This window comes from Pygoscelis adeliae, unplaced genomic scaffold (genome assembly GCF_000699105.1).
Source record: "Pygoscelis adeliae isolate BGI_AS28 unplaced genomic scaffold, ASM69910v1 Scaffold537, whole genome shotgun sequence".
NCBI lineage: Eukaryota > Metazoa > Chordata > Aves > Sphenisciformes > Spheniscidae > Pygoscelis > Pygoscelis adeliae.
The window spans coordinates 414,173-435,442 of NW_008825213.1; the positions used below are offsets into that span (position 1 = coordinate 414,173).

Genomic DNA, 21,270 nt, shown 5'->3' on the forward strand with positions numbered 1-21,270 from the left:
TTTACAGGTTCAGAACAAACACAGTCAGTCTTCCCACAGAATCAGGCTTTTCCTGACACAGATTATGAGTTCATGCACAGCTAAAGAGAAAACACATTCACTCTACGAAAATGCAGGATGTTCACCTTGTTTTCTTGAACCTTCGTTGGAGTAGTTGTGTTGCTCTTATTTTCTCTTTGTTGACGACGTCTAGCTGCCTCTTGTTCCTCCTGGATAGATGTTTTAAAAGACTTAATAATTTGCTCATATATTTATCACTTTTTAAATACAGACCACTGTGTTTCCCGGCTTAGTCTTCCACTAGAGCTACCTATAAGTGCTCTTAACATACAATGCCTAATTAGAAAAAACAACAAATTCTTTTGTTACCAGCAAGGGAAAAAACTTACCCTGCCTCAGGCAACACTCAGTGGGAAAAGGAAGATAAGTGCAAGTGACCCTTTTACACCGCATTACCTACTATAACGGGTTTCAAACATGCAGCCACAGGGCAAAGGAGATTAAGCCCCAACCTCTCCCCTTATTCTGCCCCTCGCAATCCCCCACCCCCCAGATCACACACTGGTGTTACAGGTTTGGTTTGTTGGGGTTTTTTTAAATATTAAATATTTCAATAGCTTTACCTATATCCCCAACATTTCATGTGTTGCTACATCACTTTAAAAATCTTACATGACTTGAAATGGCAAAGCCATTACTCATCATCTAATTCAACTTTGGCCAAGTCTGTAGAGGAGACTAAAAAAAAACCAGCAACTTCTATGCTTGATTTTCTACTAGGCGGTAAGGACAAGAAATTTCAAAGAGCTCACTCAAAGCCTTTCTTGTACATTCCAGGTGAGGTTTAATCTGCATAAGAATTCTGGCAATTCCAACACCTCTTCAACTTAAGCAAGTTATCAACTAGACCCTATAAATAGCCTCACCATAAAAAGCAGAGAAGTTCAAAAGTACATGGATGCCACGCTGCATTTTTTATTTTGACTCTGAGAAGTCTTTTTTCTCCCAAGTTTGGGTTATGTCAGACTGCTGAATTCAATCTCAAAGCTACCGTTAGTCTGTTTTCAACACTTACTAAGCAAGTCACTCTGAAGACTAACATTCACCTGAACTTTTAAATTAAGTGGCCTCACTTAATTCTCTTACTGGGAATACCAGCCTCATCGGTTGTTTCAGATTAATACAGCCCAGCAGTCTCAAAAATCCTCTGGCATTTTAATTCCACATGTGATAGCACAGACTGCAGCAACTGACAACACATTTCATGTCTTTAATAGCATGTCCCAAAAGTAACATCTCAGAGTGCTCTTCAGCTTCATTTTCATGCAGCTGAACGCCGGGACAGATTCAAACTATCATTTCATTCTTTAACTTCAGTTCTTTAATGAACAAATCGTTCTTTATAGACCTCCAATGCAAGGGAAAAACACCTTGTGGCTGCACCATTAATTCTGTACTAGAAAGCTCTTCAACATGATTGTATTAGTGCTTGATGGCATATGATGCTTCACTTCAATTAGCTCCACACCCACGTTCCTCGTTTATCAAGAAAATTTGATTTTCTATCAATTCTGTACATCTTTAACAAGTGACTAAATTCCTCATAGTGGCTGCTCCATTATTTTTAGTTTTCTACAGAAAATGACTGAAACTTACCCTGAGTTTTGGATTTTTGAGACTAGAAAAATAGTTTTCAAGCTGAAAATAGAAAGATAAGATAGTCATTTTCAAAGTCACGACAGATGAATACATAAGAACAAAGTATTAGCTTAAGACAAACGCAGAAATGCAGAAATTCTGACTGGTTTTCTTCTGATAAGCTACATCAAGAAGCCATTTACATTCATTTTTTTTAGTGACACAGACATGTTGTGTAGCAGGACATAATCCAAGCCTCAACAAGGTTTTATCATCTTCACCACTGCCTATCCTTGTTTTAAAGCTTTGTGTCATGTATCTCCACTCAGCACGTTATTTTCAATGAAGTTACTTTACTCTTGTACTCCACTAAAATATTTATCCAGCATATTCTTTAACAAAAGCATTATTAGACTACCGCAGACTTAGAAAAAGTGTCTTACTATCATATTGCAAAAAACTCAGTGTGGGAATAAACTATTTCTCCACAAAAGTTTACATTTCTACAGGGTTGTTTCTGTTTTCTTTAACTGAAAAAAAAACCAGGGAATGCATCAGCATTGTTATGGAGATTTGGCTGGAAGTTCAACTAAAATTGAGGTTTACTACTTGATTATGATAGAATGAAATGGTCTGTACACCACAAAGCAAACTGAAGTATTAAAGACCCACAGAGTCTTTACTCAGTGTGGAAGCTAGAGCACAAGACCCACCATTCTGCATAGTTGCATATTCTGGAGCATGAGAAGGAATTATACTTGTAAATCTATGCACCTTCAACAAATTAACAGACTACCATAGTACTGTCCATAATTATACTGTTTGTGTAACTGAAGCCGCCAGAGGCTAAGCCGTGCAGTATGATCTGCACATTTAGCTAGACTGAACAGGTAACTGGGGAAGTGCACCCATTCCAATTAGGTGTGCTAAAGGTCTGTAAAATATGCAAACGAATATGAAAACAATTCCCACCAACAAGGATCTGAAGTTGGCATGTGGATTCCAGAGCCAGTAAAGCAGCCAGAGATCTACTGGCCTGTATTTATACTCACTATGGTTCGGTCAATAGTATGCAGGTAGTAAGAAACTGGTTTCCCGGTCCATGACACAGACCCTTTCAGTGGTGATAGCTCCACAACTCTCATTATAGTGCCAATATCTAAAGGAAGAAAGTCAAGTTAGAGAATCAAAGCTCTCTCAGTTTGCCACTCAGTTCTACTCAGCTGAAACTAGCCATGCAACAGTAAAGGCATATTTAAAACAAAAAGATAAAGTTTGCATTCAGATAGCAATGTCCTAGAAGAAAGCACTGCAGCGAGTTTAAAAAGAAATTTCTTATTCTCTTGCTACGTGCACCCTACAGAAAACTTAAGAAATCTGGAAGATCTACCTTTCATTTCTTCATAGTCAGCCATTCTAGAGTAAAATTATGTGCTAGTGCAAGCTTTTAACAAACGGAACTTTCCTGTGTCTCAGAGACAACTTTTACGAGGAACCCAGCGACAACACATCTGCATTAACAGGCAGGATTCAATTAGATAGAACCAGGAACAGAACGTCATTAGATCCAACCCATGTAAACTGTAACTGCACTATATTTGGACTGGGGACAAACATGTTTTACATTTGCTTTCTTGCCTACATTTGTTTTGTTCCCTAGAATTAATAGGTAAGGGATGTGTCTAAGCATTTCCATAACCACTGAACACCAGAGTGAGTGACATGACTGCAGAAGAAATTATGGCACACTTCTAATTAAATAGAAAATTACCCAGAAGAGTCAAAAAGCAAGGTTTAGGATTCAGCAACTTCAACCACTATTTTAACCACATTTTAATACTTGTTTTGGTTTGTCCCAACTCTTTCCACATTTCCATTTCTTTTTCCAGATGGAACTACTAAGGACAAAAATGGTATTGAGAAAAAAAGGTTGCCTGCTTCTTAAAGCTTTATCTTTTCCATTACATTTTTTAAATTATTTAACTGTTCATACTTTAGATCAAACTATTAGATAGACAGGCAAGCCACGTGACTCAAATCATACTCAGGCACAAAAAAAAACTCACTGAATAAAAGTATTATGAAAAACCTTGTAGGACAGCAGCATAAAGCTAGCACAGCAGAGTGAAATCACCTTCTCTGCACGTGAAGGATAGTGGCCACATATGATGCCACGAGCTCTCAGTGGATGACGTTTCCCCGGAAGCGTCACTTCGAACAGGCCATTAAGACTGAAACAAGCCCCAGACCTAGCACATCCCATGCATGTTCATCTGATATTGGTATTTCCCAAATACAGCATGGTCATAGAATGGGATTAAGACCAAAAAGAAAATTTATTCCCACAATTTTTCCTGTTTGTAGCATACAAAGGTAATTTCTTTTCAGGACCTCTGACCTGAATCCCTGGAAGACTTTCCTATTAGTGGAAGCTATTATCTATTCTTATGCTAAGCAATCTCATTCACCCAAATCTTAAAATTATACAGAGATATAGCTAATTAACATCAACATTCACATTAAGCATTAAAAAACAGCTGATATATAAAACTTCAGCATTCTAGAAAACATTCCCAATGAATCCACACTGGGGTGAAAGCTGAAATACAATAAAGAACTGGCTCAACTGATAGTCATAATCAGGCTTCTATTAGGTGAAAAAAGTAGTACACATTGGCCCCTTTGCCTCCCCGCCACATGTTTAATAACTGCAGTCTCCCAAACCTAGCAAAGAGAGAGATAACAAAATGGTTGGAAGCCAGGGAAGAAAAGGCTTGAGAGGCCAAAAAAATGTATCTATGTAGGCAGGCCTCCTAATTGAAACCTCAGAAGTGCCGCCTTATATTTCATCTAGTTCTAGTGTGCTGTAAAAGAGGTAGTAGGCTTTACTTAGGTGCTCTTCATCTTATTAGCAAACTGACAGATGGATCTCAGCTCTCTGGAGGTTTGAGGATTTCCAGGAGTACCATTCTGCCTTTTTTCCCTTTTATTTTCAAGTACATGTCTACAAAGGATTGACAAGCCAGGACCCAACGGTTAATAAGGTTCCAAACAATCAGGTGCCACAGAGAAGAGTATCAAACAGGAAGGAAAAGGGCAGTTTTGGGCGTCCGATGCACAGGACGTTCACAACAACTCAAGCTTAGTAAAAATAAGTCACAATGGCACTATTTCAGTGAAATGCCTTAATGACAGTCTTCAAATTGCTGTTCTTGAAAAGCAGTTTACCATGAGTGTCAAGCCAAAAACTGGAAACACAGCTTGAGATTTGTAACTCAGTATGTTACTTGCCATGTTTGCACAAGGAGGGGAATAAAGGCGTTTTTTAAATTTAAGGAATGTTTTGCACTGGACACAGTAAATATATGTAAAACCCATCTTGGATCATTCTTTTGCTTGAAAATTTTCAACAATAAAAATTGAAAAAAGGTCAGAAGCAAAACCAACAACACGGGGTGTTAGTAATCTCAAAACCTCATTAAACTGCAGTTCACATACTTGCAGAGGACAACATTGGCAAATATCAAGTCTACTACATTCAGAAGAGAATAAAAACACAAAACTTGGCAATAAAACAGACACAGCAACTGGGCATTTATGGGATAGGTCTGTTTGATCAATTTACAGTACAGAAGACAAGGCATTCAAAGTTGAACATTTCAGCTCCTAAGCCTTACAAATCATGACTGGTGAGATTTACCTGTCCAAATTCAGACAGCTACCGTATAAGGAACTTGCATGCAAGTTATCACTGCAGCTCTTTGTAGTTAAAGAAATAAAGTCACGCCCTTGAAACACCTTATTTCTCTTCAATTATAAAAGATGCCCAGCAAGGGAAACATTGACATTATAGACATCTAAACACAGCAGGATGAACCCCATAAAAAGAGTGTCTCTTTGTTCCAGTGTTGGGTGGGGGTTTTTTGTTTGTTTGATTTTAAATACATGTCACTTCAGCATGTATGCTATAGTAATACAACAACATTTTTCTACTTACTTACACAACTCTTTAAAGAGAAAGAAAAACCCACTACAGACATGTTCAGATAATGAATACACCATAATTGTAATGAACAATAAAAAGGGCAATCATACCACTCAAGTTTCGACTGTTAATTCTAAAATTTAGAGGTGCAAAAGGTTTTGAGGACACAATTCTCCCACCTGGGAAAAGAAGAAGAAAAAAAAAAAAAAAAGAGTCAGCTACCACTGTTTTTCTAGAAATGAGTACTTATCAAATATAACCCAGTAGAGAGCCCTAAAGAGTAGCCCTAATAAAACTACCATTGTATATAATTGCCAAAAAAAAAAAAAAAAATTACTTAAAGCTCATCCTGACAGCATCCAAGAAAGTCAGTATATTAGTCCTGCTAGGTAGCTATGAGGTGACACCGTAAGGATCACTTTAAAATGACAGATCTTAAAACACTTCCAAAAAAAGAGTGCATTAATTCTCAATGGCAATCTACAGAATTTCAATTAGGAACACGGCTATCTCATTCCTAGTTAGTATCTTTTATACACAAGCCCCCAAAGCCCTTTTATTTGAAAGAACGCTAATCTCCATTTCACAGCTATTTGCGGTCATTCAGCCCAAGGCACAGAGCCTGAGGACCTTCTGGGAAGAGAACTAAGGTTTCTTCATTTTGTAAAGAGCGCTTGAACCTTCCCCACCTTGCCACTTCTCTTAAGCCACCACTAAATAAAAGTTCTTTTTAAAAAAAAAAAAAAAAAAAAGATCAACCACTAAAATTAAAGAAGACGGCTTAAGTTTGGGGGTTTTACTGTTTGCAACAGAGCCCAAAAGTCACATTATTTGCTTCAGCACAAAGCTGTACTATGGGAAGCCACAGATTCTTTGTTCATGCCACACATTTTTCTTTTTAGAAATACTTATTTTTATAATTTCTGCCATAGCCAAATAAAATTGTTACTTATCCAAGCGGTTAAGAGGAAAGAAAAAAGACACCTCGGGCAATGTAAGGGCCACAGCGGGGTTACTGGGCATCCCCAGTCACTGGTGTCTGCAATGCGACTTCTCAAGAAGCACACAAGACGTCCAGTGACAGTGCCCCCATTTTAATATTTATTAGTTAATACCCAGTACTAAATGTGACAACTTTAAATAGCAGAGTCCAGTAACTGAATTCAGTATGCAATGACAGAAACTGGATTTACAAAGCCATGCCTGTGCAGTCAGGAAGCTTTGCAGTCTTGGCCGTTGCATGTTTTGCCGGCTCCCGTAACGGGTAAGAAAGGACCGGCAGTTCCTCCCACCCCAGCAGAGCTCCGCACAAAGCCTTCACAGGCAGAGCTACTTCCAAGTTATCGGGTAGGTCAGAGTAGGTATTAAGACACGAACTAAAAAGCCCAAGAAATAACCATTGCGGTGCAGACGCTTGCCCGCAAGGCACAGAATGGAACCCACCAACCTGGCTTCTGATGGCTGTAACTAAGCCCTTACCACCACCAGCTCCCACAGTAAGCAGGAAACCAATGGAAAAAGGTTTAAAGTTCGATTTGTTACCTTCCTTCATGTTCGCAAATCGCTCCTTCAGTTGGTGATCCACCTCAGGACCAAAGGCAAAATTATTCACAAAAATAACACTGCAAGATAACGGTCTAGTTAATGAAAAGGGACAGGCAAACGGCACCCAAGTATACACACACAACCACCCCCCACAACCACAAATCACAGTCACTTGTAGCCTTTACAGCCACTTATGAAACTGAAAAACGCTGCTTGTCCCTGACTATACAGCTACTTCCATCTCACCAAATGCTTTCTTCTTGCATAGTGACACAAAACAGTACCTTACCTTCAGCATTCACAGACACTGCCCACATAATTACATTTAAAAAATTTTAGAGGCATCCTGCTCTAACAGTTCCTCTCAGCATACAGGTGAGTTTTGCACTGTAAGTTTCAACATAAAAACAACATGCAAAACGTTTTCACCCCTCTGCCATGGTGAGATCAAACACCAACAGGGCAACTACCAACACACTTGCAGTAGTTAATCCACACATGAAAAGCAATACTCCAACACAACAAACACATTTCATCCCATTATTTCTTCACGTACATTTAAAATATTACAGCAAAACATCAAAATATATTTTCTCTTCTAGCTCTAAATTCCCCCGTAACGCAAAAAGAAAGTTGACATCACTCAGCACGTTTTCCCTGTCCTAAACCCAGCACTTCACCCTAACCCACAACAGAGGGTTTGCATCTTTCTTTCTGGGTTAGGAAATCCAATGAGGGGGTTTTGTTCCTGAAAAAAAGAACAGTCATATGGGAACAAAGAAACCTGCACATAGGTAGAATCACACAAATGATAAAAATCTTTGTGAAAGAAACAGAACACGTCACAGATTTAAAAAGAAATACCCCTTTATTTTTAAGAGCCTGGGCCTGGTCTAATTGTCCCTGGTGCCCGCTTCCTACCAGCTTGCAACAAGAGTCCTCAACATCTCTTGGAAGCCGTTGAGCACCCTGCACCCATAAACTGTGAAAGCCATTCTGGCATATTGTTTCAACATGAAGAACTGATTTCTTTGCAAGAGGTCTGTTTGAAGACTCCCCTCCTAGTGCCTCCACACATGAAACATGTTCAACAAGGACACTGAGTTTAAGAGCAGCAGCCAAAGCTATTAAAAACCACGGCCGAAAAAAATTTTTTTTTTTCCTTTGGTGTATAAACAAAGTTATTCTTGCTACGCCTTGCTCTTGGAAATTTGGGAAACCCTGCCTGGCAAGTAAGGCTAGCAGGGGTTTCTTCCTCCTCCTTCCCACCGTGTGCCAAAAAAGAGGCCTTGCAAAAGAGCCAAGCATATTAATGGGACTAGAAAACATCCAGGAAAGGAAGGGAAAAAGACATAGCTTGCCAGATGTATTTTTTTTTAGTGTTCATTCTGGCACAATATTTTGTATGCACATGACAGACGCACAAGAGCCCCCAGTCCACCTTGACTTCAGCCCTCTTTTCAGCACGTATTGCTAAACCACAAGTACAGTTATTAACAGGAATACTGCGTGCTGCACAGCTTGCTTACATGTCAGCACTCAGCCACGTAGAAGCGTGTTCTGGTACAAACGCGCCCTTCCCTTCAGAGCCTGGCCGCCGGTCCACGCTCACAGGAAGGGTGACACTTCAACTTACTCTAAGATTGGATGGCTCCAATGTGAATTCATCAGACAATCTGCAGTCTCATCAGATAGAGCAGACACTGAACAGTTGGCACACTCGGAACAAACACAAACACCTAACAGTTGTGAGCAAAAAGCTGCTGCTTTTGGAATTTCTGTATCAGAGAGCAAGGTGGCTGTCGATCAGTAGGCATACAATCAGCTGCATACCATACAAAATAAACATCTACCAGCATTTCTGCATGGAGTTAGATGTACTTCAGCTAAAAAATTGAGGAAAAAAAAAAAAAATTAAATTTGTTCCAAGGAAAGTTGCACAGACAGCAGAGGAGCATGCATTTGGAATAGCAAGCAACAAAGGAAAACCCCACTATGCTGCAAGGCTGGGAAAAGTCTGTCCACAAATTAAAAGGCACATCCAGAAGTTTAACTGAGGTACATAATAATGCAAAAGTCATCAGCCTGGCAGACGCCTTCTTGATGCAGTGCTCTTAAAACAGCGTCTTGGAAGCAATCCCTCAATTGCCACAACGCTGAAGACTTTCAGAGAGTCCTCTTTGACAACTCTCTTCCATTCCCCCACATAACAGGATGGCCCAGAAGGTCATATAAAAATACTTTTTTTTCCTGTCCATAAGGCTGAAAGAATGTAAAGCCTTCAAAAATACAGAAGAATATTTTATTGCTTTTAACAAATTTACTCCCTTTTTGCTACCATCAAAAAGGAGTCTAACCCTCTGTATGGATCTTCACAGAAATAAATCTTCAAGACAATCAGCTTAAATGAATTCCCAGTTTAAGTTGGAACAGACTCACTTGGGTCTTTTGCCTTTTTTTTTTTCCCCCACATGGAAAGTGAGCCTAGCTGTATGCACCAATAGCCAAGATAACTAGTGTTTTGCCAGAATCACTGAGATGAACTACAAGGATATGCAAAACAAACAGAGGTTTATACTTCTCTGTATAACCAGAATTTATCTTGGATACACCCTTGTATGTAATATCACGGGACATGCATTTAAACCCATTCTTCTAGTCAGAAAACAGGATCTAAAGAGGCCAGTATAAAAGTTGGCAGATAGACTTTTGGTGTTTGCTACAGAAATTCTATATAAAAAGCTGTCCAGCCTCCCAATTTCCATTATACAAACTCCCAAACATTCAGTTCATAAAGCAGCATTCAACTGCTGTACTGTACCTTGTGTTTGCAATTCTCTCTCTCCATTCTTCTGAGAGGAAGTCACCTCTTTCCAGCTTAAAAAAAGACAAAGAACACAAAAAACCACACACACACACAAGAGTTAACATTGTTCCTTTCTGCTCCGTATCCCTTTTCCTTTGGAGAAGGCCAAACATGCTGTACCAACTCAGTGATATTACCACAAATAAGGCCAAATGAAGTCTTCAGGAAATACCGAGGAGACAAAGCGCCCAGAGCTCAGCAGCTGGCTCTGCCCGTTCCTCGGGTCCCGCAGGTGCCTCCCTCTCTGCTCCCACCCTCAGCTGCTCTCCTGCCACGGGATGAACAGGGAAGGGTCTCCGGGTATCACCAATGCCCTATGAAGACTGTGCTCCATGGAGAAGCCAGCAGTGCCGTACAACACCCGTACCAGAAACGATCAGCGAATGCCTCCTCAAGTCCCCGCTGACCCCCGTGGTTCGGTCAGCCCCTCTTAGCAGAGGAGGAACCGGAGCAAAGAGATTCGGCACAGCGCTTGCTGGAAACACTGGCTCGTAATTCAGGCTCTTGTTGCAACGAACAGACAAGCATCCGATTTTTCTGTGGTACTAAATACAAATCTTGAATGCTTCTAACACTTTCAAGTTGGAAATCAAGTAACATAAAGGCCTTATTTGAAAATAATTACAGATATGACTTCAGTGACTTATATAGTACCTTTCTGATGAAACCACATCAAGTCCCAGGTTAATACCCACAACTACGTAGCTTTTCCACAGATTAACGTTTTCTCAGTTGTGCTTTTGAAATGAGAGAGGAATCTATGGGCCATGCCGGTTTGCTGTGCCACAAGTAAGGCAGAAGGAGGGTTGGGGAAGGAAGATAAGAGGAGGAAAGAAAAAAATACTATGCAACTATATAATTAATGATGATGACACACTTTGAAGGGGCAAGTAAGATGATGTCTTATATCAGAACCTCAGGAACATCAAAGCAATGACAGTGGCTGCTTAGCATCCTTTTTCTGCATATATTCCTTTGTATGGAAAGAAGTTAGCATTTCACGTGCCAGCACTTATTTTCATTTAGTGACAACTCAAACAGAAGTGCCTCCGCTGCAATGCAGACACACTCAAGCTACTTCCAAACCTCACTAGCTAAGCCAGGACACCTGTCTCAGCAAAGCACCAGAGCCTGGTGTCTTCCACCGTAGCTTTCTCTTCCCAGCAGAGCAGTCCGATGCCACTCAGAGCCATAGAAGGGATGACAAACGGAGGTAAACACGTCTGAACCATCGTGAAGGACAAAGCCACAGTTGCCAACAGGAGTGGGTCTGCTTCTCGGGAATACAGGAGGGAGGAAAAAAAGAAAAGAGAAGTCCAAATGCCCTGCTGCTACACACTGCGCAAGAGGGCTGAGAAAAGCGAACATGGAGGGTTCTTGGGCAAGAGATCAAGAACTTTGCAAAGAGCCTTAAGCGTTACAAAACTAAACGTGCTGAAAACAGCAAGTTAGAATAACTAAACTTAGTCAGAATTATCTGTTCTGCCAAACAGCTAGGCTGAAATAAGACTTTAAAACAGAATTACTACCTCTATTCTCACACGTGCTGGGAGGGGATGCATGTTTTGATAACCCCGCTATAGTAAAGACAAAGCATATGTTGGAGACTGAACTCAGAGAGATCCAACCTAACATACTACTAGGCATTTTCAAAATCTAAAGCAGAAACTCAATGCAACATCAGAACAGTTCTAAAGAGCACCGAGTTTTTCTCACCTCATATATGGAAACATTTTTTTCTGGGGCTCTATATGCCCTATTCGTGACTGGAGACCATCTCTAGATTATTAAGAGATAATTTTGACTTGTCTTACCTGTTCTTGTAGTAAATAGTTTCATGGTTGAGTAACCAAGACACAGTAGAAGAAAACCCACATGCAAGGCAACTATATCTATTTTACAACAATTTTTGCAAGTCAGCTTCTATATTGCAGTCCTTCACACCACAGTTTCTAATGCCCACACGAGGTTTTCATACACGAACAGGAGAAAGAAAAACGTTTGAAAAATAAGGAAGCATGATTATAAAGCCATAGTCTAGCAAGAGGACAAAGAATCAGTGTAACATGAAACTATTTTGAAATACTAAGCTTCATATAAAGCTCTTGAAATCTAACCTAAGTGGCTATTATACTTTATTTGGATCCAGTTACACTATATGTTTGTCCTGCCTCTGTGGTTAGGAAGAGCGCAGTTATAACCGAAATCTCCATGCTTTAACCTGATATAACACATGGGGGCTGAACACTTTTTTCCCCCTGTCTGCTTTTGCAAAATATAGCCATGTTACAATTCAAATGAACCACAGCCCTCTTTAAACCCATCTCTTTTTGTATTGTAATGCTACCTAGCTCATACTTAGCCAATAGTTGAGGGAAAAATCTCACCAGGAAAAATACTGGAGTACAGAAATAACCAGATGGTCAACTGTGGTTGGGAGAAAACTGGTTATTTTTTCCCCTCTGGAAGCAAGACAGTGATTCCTGGATCAGTGGTCTGCTACATTCAAAACGGAGTACAAGAGCTATCTCATTGACTACTCCTGACAACCAGTTTCTTCACCTACTGCACTTGGGGAGCAGTGATCAATAAATGATGGCCTAAAAGGAGGCAAGTAGGGCCTTCCCCATCAACTGACACAGGGGATTCAACAAAATCCCCCCAAAATCCCAGTCAACTCTGTGGTTTACAGTAATTTTGAGAGCGAAACAAGAACTGGTAAGGAAACTCCAGCTAACTAACTCCTGGCCAAGGGCTGCAGTAGCTAAACCAGTAGAAGAACATGGTCCGCTATGGTCATGTAAGGGAAGGCGGCACACCAGTGCAAAGCAGCGGTGACAGCTACGGGGATGCACTCAATCTCTTCCCACCAGTGTTCCCCACCCCTATCATGTTCCTCCCCTCTCTGCAAAACTTAATCTCCTTAGTGAATAATGAATGGAAGGGACCATCTGTAATGCAGATATTTTCATCTGATTAGACAATGCAGGAGACATGCTTTATCTAAAAGGATAATTAGCTCAGTGAAATCCGCTTCAGAGAGCTGCCAGCCTGCATTGTTTCTAAATTTAGAAGCCAAAACAGCTTTTTATTCAGGTTTTTCAAACAGATAAATTTGCTCTACAGAGACTACAGAAATATGCTCAACGGCATCCGATTCCTGTAACTCTTCCTGTAACTCGAAGAAAACCAGCAGGTCACTGCCCGGGGGAAGCAACAAGAGGTACACTCCAGCGGCTGTGCATTCATCACGTAGCAGAGCAACAGTTTATGAAGGTCAAGCCCCTCTGCCGCGGAGGAGGGCTTCATTCTCGCCCCAGCACTGGGCTGGGAGTCTCTCTGGTAACGCTCTGTTTGACCGGCTACACAAAGCCATAAATTCACACGCAGAATGCCTCATTCCAGCAGCCTCCATGCAAACACTTGGCTCACAAAAACCAGTCATTTCTGCCTGGAAAAGTACACATGGTTATTTTTAGGTTCCTGTTCTTTTTAAAAATAACTGGAGGCATGATTCCAAACCTCCAAAATGTGGCATCATTTCAAAGCCACAGGGGACATTTGGAGGGCTTTTCAAATACCAAAACGTCAAGTTTCCCGCTGAAATAGGGCATTCAAAAATATCTGGGACAAACAGATATCTTGCCATTTCCTCAGCTGCAGTGTACTGTTAAGCAATGGAAGTTTTTAAGTACAGGTGATGTCAGTTATCCCCACCAACCAGCAGCTGGTATCAGGCAACAAGAGACAATGAAACTCCTACACAAACCACCCTGCTTTTGCTCAGGATGGAGATTTCCAGAAAAACAAGCCAGACAGTGCACCCCAAACTCAATCAGAGACAAGCCTCCAAGTTTTCAGATGCCAGGCTTCCACTGATTTAGGCACAAAAAAATCACCTCTAACCCACGGGGCTGAACCACAGAGCATCTTCGGGGGTTTCCCCTGAGCAGACAGCATGTGCGTCAGAGATGTCCATCCAGCCAAAATCCCAGCCTTTAGCAACGCTGACCTGTGTTCTCCCACGCTTATTTTGAATACTTGTAGATGATTTCCACCTACTGCTAAAACAAGCTTTTATGGAACAGAGGAAGGTATTCGGTTATAACAACCCTAAGTAAACAAAAACAAAACAAATCCTTGTCTTCAGCAGGTCCAATGTGCGACTGCAGCTACCGCCAACTTCACTTGCAGAGACCTGCTCTAACCTATGACTGGAAGAATACCTTCCCCTAGCAGAAGAGTACAACAGGTAGCAGGCACTGAGGACACACTGAAAACTTTCTTCAAGGGTACCCCAGGAAGACCACTTAAGCACTATCTGCTACATGGCAATCTCAGCATTGTGCCCTAGATACCTGGAGATGGCTCTGATTTTGAGGCCACATGAGGATATTTACAGTTAGAAACCATGAAAACCCATCTGCCTCTTAATTGCAATACCGCTTTTTAATTTGATGACTGCACACGTGCAGAAATTCCCCAAGAAAGACTCGCTAATTATTTAGGCCTGATGACCTTAGAAAAAGTCTCCTGTTTCCTTCAGACAACATCTTTCTTGAAAAGAATGGCCTAAGGCTAATCTTGGAAACGTCTCAGTTCCATGGGAAGAGAAACAAGAAGATAAAAGGAGTTGAAACAAAGTGAGATGTGTTGGAAGCGGAACATTCTAGTCCAAAAAGCTGAAGCAGCTGATGATGATGAAACAAGCCCTAGAAGTATAATGCATTGCCTCCAAATGCAAAAGAGAAGACTAGCAAAGAATATGATTATCCCTAACCGATCAGGAATTAGACATCAACAACCATACAACCATAGCACAGGGATGTAGATATTTATAGCAAGTTGAAACACATCAGTTGAATATAAAAACTAAGAAAGATTCTTATCAGAAAGTGTTACTCTTGGGGTTTTTTTTCCCCAATTAGAATCATGAGATTGAACAGCTCGTCATTTAAAATAAAACTCAGTTCATTTAACAGGATTATGAGAGACAACTACCTACAATAGCTGGAGATCAGGAGACTTACAAGCCAATGTATGACGAGCAACCTTTCTCCCACTCCTCTCATGTCCCAAATAGATCTTCCCACTCTAAAGCTGCAGTGATGACCCACTACTAGCAGCTGTAGCTCTGCAGAAGCCGTAGGCATCCAACATGTCTCAGGACACTTTTCCACTAGCTACTGGCAAAGTTTAATGTGCAATCATCATCTGAAAGTGACTACACAATGATGTTTTGTTTTACTGAAAAGATCTGCATATATGTGACTCTGCGTATTTTGTATGGAACCATTTCTCAAAAGAGACTTTTTTCTATGATTGTGGATAAAATAGAATGGAAACATACCTGGACAATCAAGTTTTATTTTAAATGTTGTCACTGGACCTTGCTCATCAGAAGTCATGTGTCCAAGCTCAGAACTCCCAGCAGTAACAAGAATATTCCGGTGGGGAAGGCGAGGAAGTGAATCTGATGGTTGCAGAGCTGGTAAGGGCAATCAATTGTTGCCTCACCAAAACACTGCTAGCTAAAAGACAAGACTTAAGACAAGCAGATGATCACTTTTCAGTGAGAAATCAAAAATCCATTTGTATTGGAAACCTATAATTGTACTAGGCTCTTGGCTGTTAAAAAACCCACAATCCTGCAGGCCCAAGTCCAGGATTTATTGCTGCCTTATGTACCACAGTTTTTACTTTTACAGCAAGGCAGCTGTTACGTGCATGAAGTCAAAACCACGATCCACATTATTCAGACAAAGCTGCAGGTGGGATCTGAGAATTCTTCCCACTGAACTTTTGCCAAGCTTCCCTCCTCCAACACTTTATTCTTCTCAAAATATTTATTTTTCATATCACTGCCTAAAACATTAGAGTGGAATTCACAAGTTAAGCTCTGCTGATGACAGACTATTTCAATTTGTGGTTATTTTGTCTCCAACATTTGGAATTTTGGGACCCCACTAAGCATTTTGCAGGGACAAAGTTGTTTTCCAGAAGGATAAAGATACCAGGCTTTTAATTCTGTGCCTTCCAGTGTCTTCTAGCTGCATTATGAGACAAGTTTGCTCTCTGTTTAATGATAGTCACCTATAGAAGATGCTGTCTAAGGAGCTACTAAAGAAAATGCACTTTGGCAAAAAACACAATGTAAGCCTAGGATGTCTGATGAAGCAATAAGAACTAAATAAAATCTGCCCTGTGTGTCTACATGTAAAAGACCAAAATCTATCTTCAAGCATCACTACGACAAGGTGATAGGAAACCAACTTTCCTTAAGACAAGAAGTACTGCAAGTGTTCAACTCTTCCCAGAAAAGCAGACTGCATACTCAAGAGAAATTTTACTCTGAACACTTTTCAGAGAACAGCTATAGAAGCTAAAGAACCTAGTAAAAAATAAGTAGCTTTGTTTCAATATAGTACCAGACTCTGTCACTTGGAATGCACAATATGGAAATGCTCGCTGCCTACGGCAATCAATATGCTTTCAATATTTTACTCCAAGTTCCTATCCTATTCTTTAAATTACACAGCTCATAAGCAGAGTATCTTCAGTAACAATTCCTTTCATGTAATGCCAGCTGGGTGACACAATGGAAAAATGCCATATGGCCACTTCATGAAAAGTAAAGCATTCACAGTGTTTCCACAGCAGGAAAGAGTTAGCAGCCTGATATCAATCCTGCTACAAACTAGTCCCCCAGCAGGCCCAACATCCCTCTGAAGAAAATCACGCCATGCAGTAAAGGCATTTCAGGAAGAAAGTGCACAGAGGCAGGTGGCACTATCACCTTCTCCAGCCTGCTTCCCGAAGGGAGAGTTGTAGCATCCTTCGTTACAAGATAAGCCCTCTAAAGAGCACCAGGGATCCCAGCAGACACAGAAAATTGGGAAATAAAGGCTGGCCATCTACGACCTGCCATTTGATCCCACACTGCTGGAACGCTGAAAGCCACGTGGTTCAAACCATTCCAGTAACATAGCAATAATGGCTCTGTACAAAAGGAAAATGAAGTAGCTCCCCAAACACTTGCTCGCACTTCAACTGCAGTACAACATTGCTAGCTGCAGCTTCTGAGCAGGAAAGATTGACCCAGCTTCTCTGGGCAAGTAGGGAACAACCCTGATATATCCAGCTTCTTCCTTGACCATAGGAAAGTGGTAGGAGAAGCATGAATACATGTATTTTCAAAACTCCCAGTGGGTTCCTATTGTACTATGATTACATACATTTCCTCACTGGAAAGTGATTAACTAGGGAGCAGATTTTCTTAATGACATTTAAGAAGGGGGGGGAAAGGAAAAGGGGAAGGAATGACAAACGACAAGTGTGTGACTCTGCATATGCTTCACATTATCATTACAGAGTGGAAAACACATCCACAATCATTAAGTAACATTCGGAGGAAGGAGAAAGCTATTGCAACATGTGTCCCTACCCCCAAGCAGAGATACCCTGTGATGACCCATTTACTCCTCCTGCTCTAGCTCCACCCTCAGAGCATCTAATTCCAATCCTTTCCAAATCAGAGCTAACCACCCACCATCCTTCCCGAGCCCACAACCCATGCCTTACCTCCAACTACAAACCGTCTATCCTGTTAATTGGTCCTGGAGTTTTCTGCTCTAATCTCACAGTGCTGGCATTTGTCCAGAACATCAACCCCATGATCCCAATGTTGAAACCCCTGCCATCCCATCCCCTCCACCACCCGTCCCAGGTGACCACACCTTCACCTGCCCGCAGAACCAAAGCTTTAGCTTTCATTTCTAGCAGGAGATTTCAGAAACCCAAGGAGGAGCTGCCATTTTCAGTAGTCTACCCAGCAGAACCCCCACACCAGGGGCGGGGGGAAGGAATTAAAAGGAGATTTAATACAAACAGAAGACACATGACAGCCCCAGTTAAAATAACAACTTTTTAGAAGAATAAATCTTCCAAGAGCTTCTGAAAAGACCTGAAAGTGCTCCCAATAACACCATACCACATGTCAAGCAAGACAAAGAGAGGGGCCTGGGAGGGTGTCTTGGAGAGCACCATCCTCAGAATCAAGATAAAAGCCAGGAAGCAGATATGACTCATACTGCTGCTTGGCTGGTGAAAGGCTGAAGAGGACTTTGCAAATTCTGTACATCAGCATGGATCACAAAGTTTTTCAGCTGAATTTCACTCACTGTGTATTCTGCATGTTTTTTCCCATACCATTTCATCCACTTTCTGAACTCTCTGTCCATCGTCTAGAAGAGGGAAGAAAAACAAAACCACCTATTAGGACATCTCGTGTTACCAGTTACATCACAGTAAAAGGAGATGAAGCTCTGACAGTGTTCATTGACCCCCAAGACTTTTTCTTTGGTTGGTTTGGGGTTTTTTTTGCCATTAACACTCAAAGGATAGGCAGACAGACAACTACTGTAGTTTAATTTCCTTAAAAAAAACCCCTTTGCTTTACCAGGGCCAGGTCAAAGCTGGCATCTTCTCCCCTCCCCCCTTTTCATCAAAGTTACATTATAAGCAAGGCAGTCTGACTTGACACTGCTCAGCACTAAAAATGGCGCAACCTTAAGCAGCTACTGCGTTGTGGTACATAATCCCACAGCAAGTAGGAGGCACTGAATGCGGCCCAGTCTAAGCCCAGATAGCAAAGGAACAAACAGGATAAAGACAGGTCCGCCAGGGTGAATGAGAAAGCAGAAAGCGGCATGCAAAGCATTGCAACAGCAAACAGAAGGAGCATCGCGCTTGCCGGAGCAACCAGGAGGAATGCTTCAAACTACATCCAAACAGACCAGGGCTGCAGACGGATGGAAGGCTGCTACTACCTAATCAGGTAGCTGGCACCGGTTTTCCATTGCCCAAATATAGGGGAAAGGAACCGAAAACCCCAGACATCAAGACAGCTTGGTACCTTACAAATATGCATCTCCACATTTACAAAATCTTGTCCCCATCTATATAAATTGACAATATGCAGCACAGGTCATTACTTTAGAGTGACAGCGAGGGTCCAGCTAGACCTATACAACACATCTGAAAATGAAACTCAAGTGTCTTGGAAGACTGAAAAAAATCTCCTGATCTTTAGGATTTGACTCCATATATGGGAGGGCCCAAATTTGGAGGTAGCAGGGAAAGGAGATAAGGGAGAGAAGATAGCAGGAATTCTGGCTTCACTGACAACTTGGAGATGATGGAGACCTCCATCAGCAGGTCAATAAAACAGTGTGTGTTGACAGATATGTTTTAAAATTCTTTACATTTCAAAAGCACTCCAAAGCTTAGTAGGATAACTCCCAAAAATCTTCAAGTGTTTTCATATGCTGTATGAACTTACATTTTATTTTTTTTTAAGACAACTTCACTAAAACATTTCCATAACATTCTTCCTCTTTAGCTCAAGCTTTTCAAAGTCATCTGCATTAATTATCATAGTAACCAGAGATGTGTTGCCACAGCCAATCTTAACTAGAAACTTAATCCAATCCCTTCCACAGATGTTTGTCAGAGATGGGGCAGAAAACCGGTCCATTACAGCACAAGGCAGATTAGCTGTACACAGGCAGCTTCACATATTCTGACACTGCAGCAGCCGTTTAGTTGTTAAATCTGACAGGACATCGTCTGTAACCAGAAGAATAACGCAGTATATTTCGTTCGTCAAGTAATCTTATGAAATACTGGTGTACTCCTGAAACTGAAGGTACCCCATGAGTTAATACTCCTAATATTCAATTTGTGGGTAATTTTTTTGTTTGCTAACCATTTTCACTAAAGCCTTGTGTTTGCACAATGACAGGAAGGGGTATTAGTGAAAGTGAGAATTTAACTTTCCCTTTGTAACACTGATCTTTAAGTTTAATGGTAAACAGACGGGAGTCCAGGCCTTGCAAGTGACTCCCTGATGAAACCAGAACACTCACGCAGAAGGACTGCAAAGAGCACTCCAGTTGGAAATTTCCACTGGGTCATGGCAGGGGAAACAAAATGGATTTTTAGATCCTTGTCTGATCCTCTTCACCACTGTGTTTATGCATTTTTGCCCACACCACTGAAAAGGAGGATCAAGGATATTTTTTTTTCTCCTCCCTTCATAAGGTGTAATTTTCTAGCCTGTACAGACTGAGTCAGCTTGTTTTAACAATACGGAGGGATAAGTTTCTGTTCAGTCTACTGAAGAAGGTAAACTTCTTATGGTAAGGCTTGACTAACCTTTATTGTTTGCCTGTAGCTCATTTGCCTTCCAGGTTTGCCTTGGAACTGATTATCTTTGTGTGTGGCACAGAATTAGAAGAAGTGTAAAGAAAATGGCCTGCCTGACTAAACATTATGGTTTTCTTATAATAAGACTTCATTTAGGTGCCTACTAAGCAGTTATTAACCAGATACCCAACACAGGCCTCATCAATTAGCCTACAACAGTTTAATAACTAAGCTGAACTTCAGCTTTAGGACACCAAAAAGGGGCAACGCTACCGTAAGCAGAAACATAGCCTTTAAAACCTTTAAGAACTGTTTGTTTGGTGAATTCATTCCTATATTTGCTTAATGCTGTGGTCTCTGGAAGCCCTGTATTAGAGCCATTTCAGACAAAGAATGACTGCAGGTGTTTAGGTGAAGCTTACACTGCACTTCCTTTTGAATAGGTCCTACGCCATTACTGTTAGAACAGCTTTCCATCTCCGGGTCCTGAAATCACTGTCAGAAACATGCTAATGCTCCTTCTGTGCACTCCACAAGCACTGCTAGCAAACACTAGACATACACTTCTTTCCCCAAGTATGCCGTGCTCCAGGTCTTACTGAGCCGAGAAGCAAAAGCAACTAGGACCAAAACCCTGCTTTTCTTCCTCCACAGCACTTAATGGTAATCCTGAACCACTGAGGTAGCCTTCAAATAAGGCATATACACACAACTCACTTCCAAAAAAACCTCACCTCAGCATATTTGGCTGGAATATCAGCTTTCTCCACACCATAGTGATGTTTGCAGTTTGTGGCTGCAGCCACTTGAAGCACCACCTGACCCACACCTGCAGGAAAGAAAAAGCAAACCTGAGAATAAGTTTCAGTAGAAAACCACTGCAGGGAGAGCTTTTAGAGCAAAGGCCAACAGGAAAAACGCAGGTAATCTGTGGGACGAGGCTTCAGGGTACAACTCCAACTCCCAGTTGTGTCTGACAGTTCCCATGTGAACTCTGCCTATCTCTCAGCTGAAAAGCAGATTCAAGGCA

At 41.2% G+C, this 21,270-nt stretch overlaps 1 protein-coding gene across 1 annotated transcript in view; it reads right to left on the bottom strand.

The window, feature by feature from the left end:
• DOT1L (DOT1-like histone H3K79 methyltransferase) overlaps positions 1-21,270 on the bottom strand; it is a 54,709-nt gene that overhangs the window by 21,911 nt on the left and 11,528 nt on the right. The window contains exons 6-13 of the mRNA XM_009329086.1: positions 20,975-21,069; positions 18,215-18,277; positions 9,990-10,045; positions 7,166-7,245; positions 5,734-5,802; positions 2,691-2,797; positions 1,657-1,698; positions 126-209 (exon numbers count right to left, since the gene is read on the bottom strand). Coding sequence (XP_009327361.1) covers positions 126-209; positions 1,657-1,698; positions 2,691-2,797; positions 5,734-5,802; positions 7,166-7,245; positions 9,990-10,045; positions 18,215-18,277; positions 20,975-21,069 — 596 coding nt within the window. The remainder of the gene's footprint in view (positions 1-125; positions 210-1,656; positions 1,699-2,690; positions 2,798-5,733; positions 5,803-7,165; positions 7,246-9,989; positions 10,046-18,214; positions 18,278-20,974; positions 21,070-21,270) is intronic.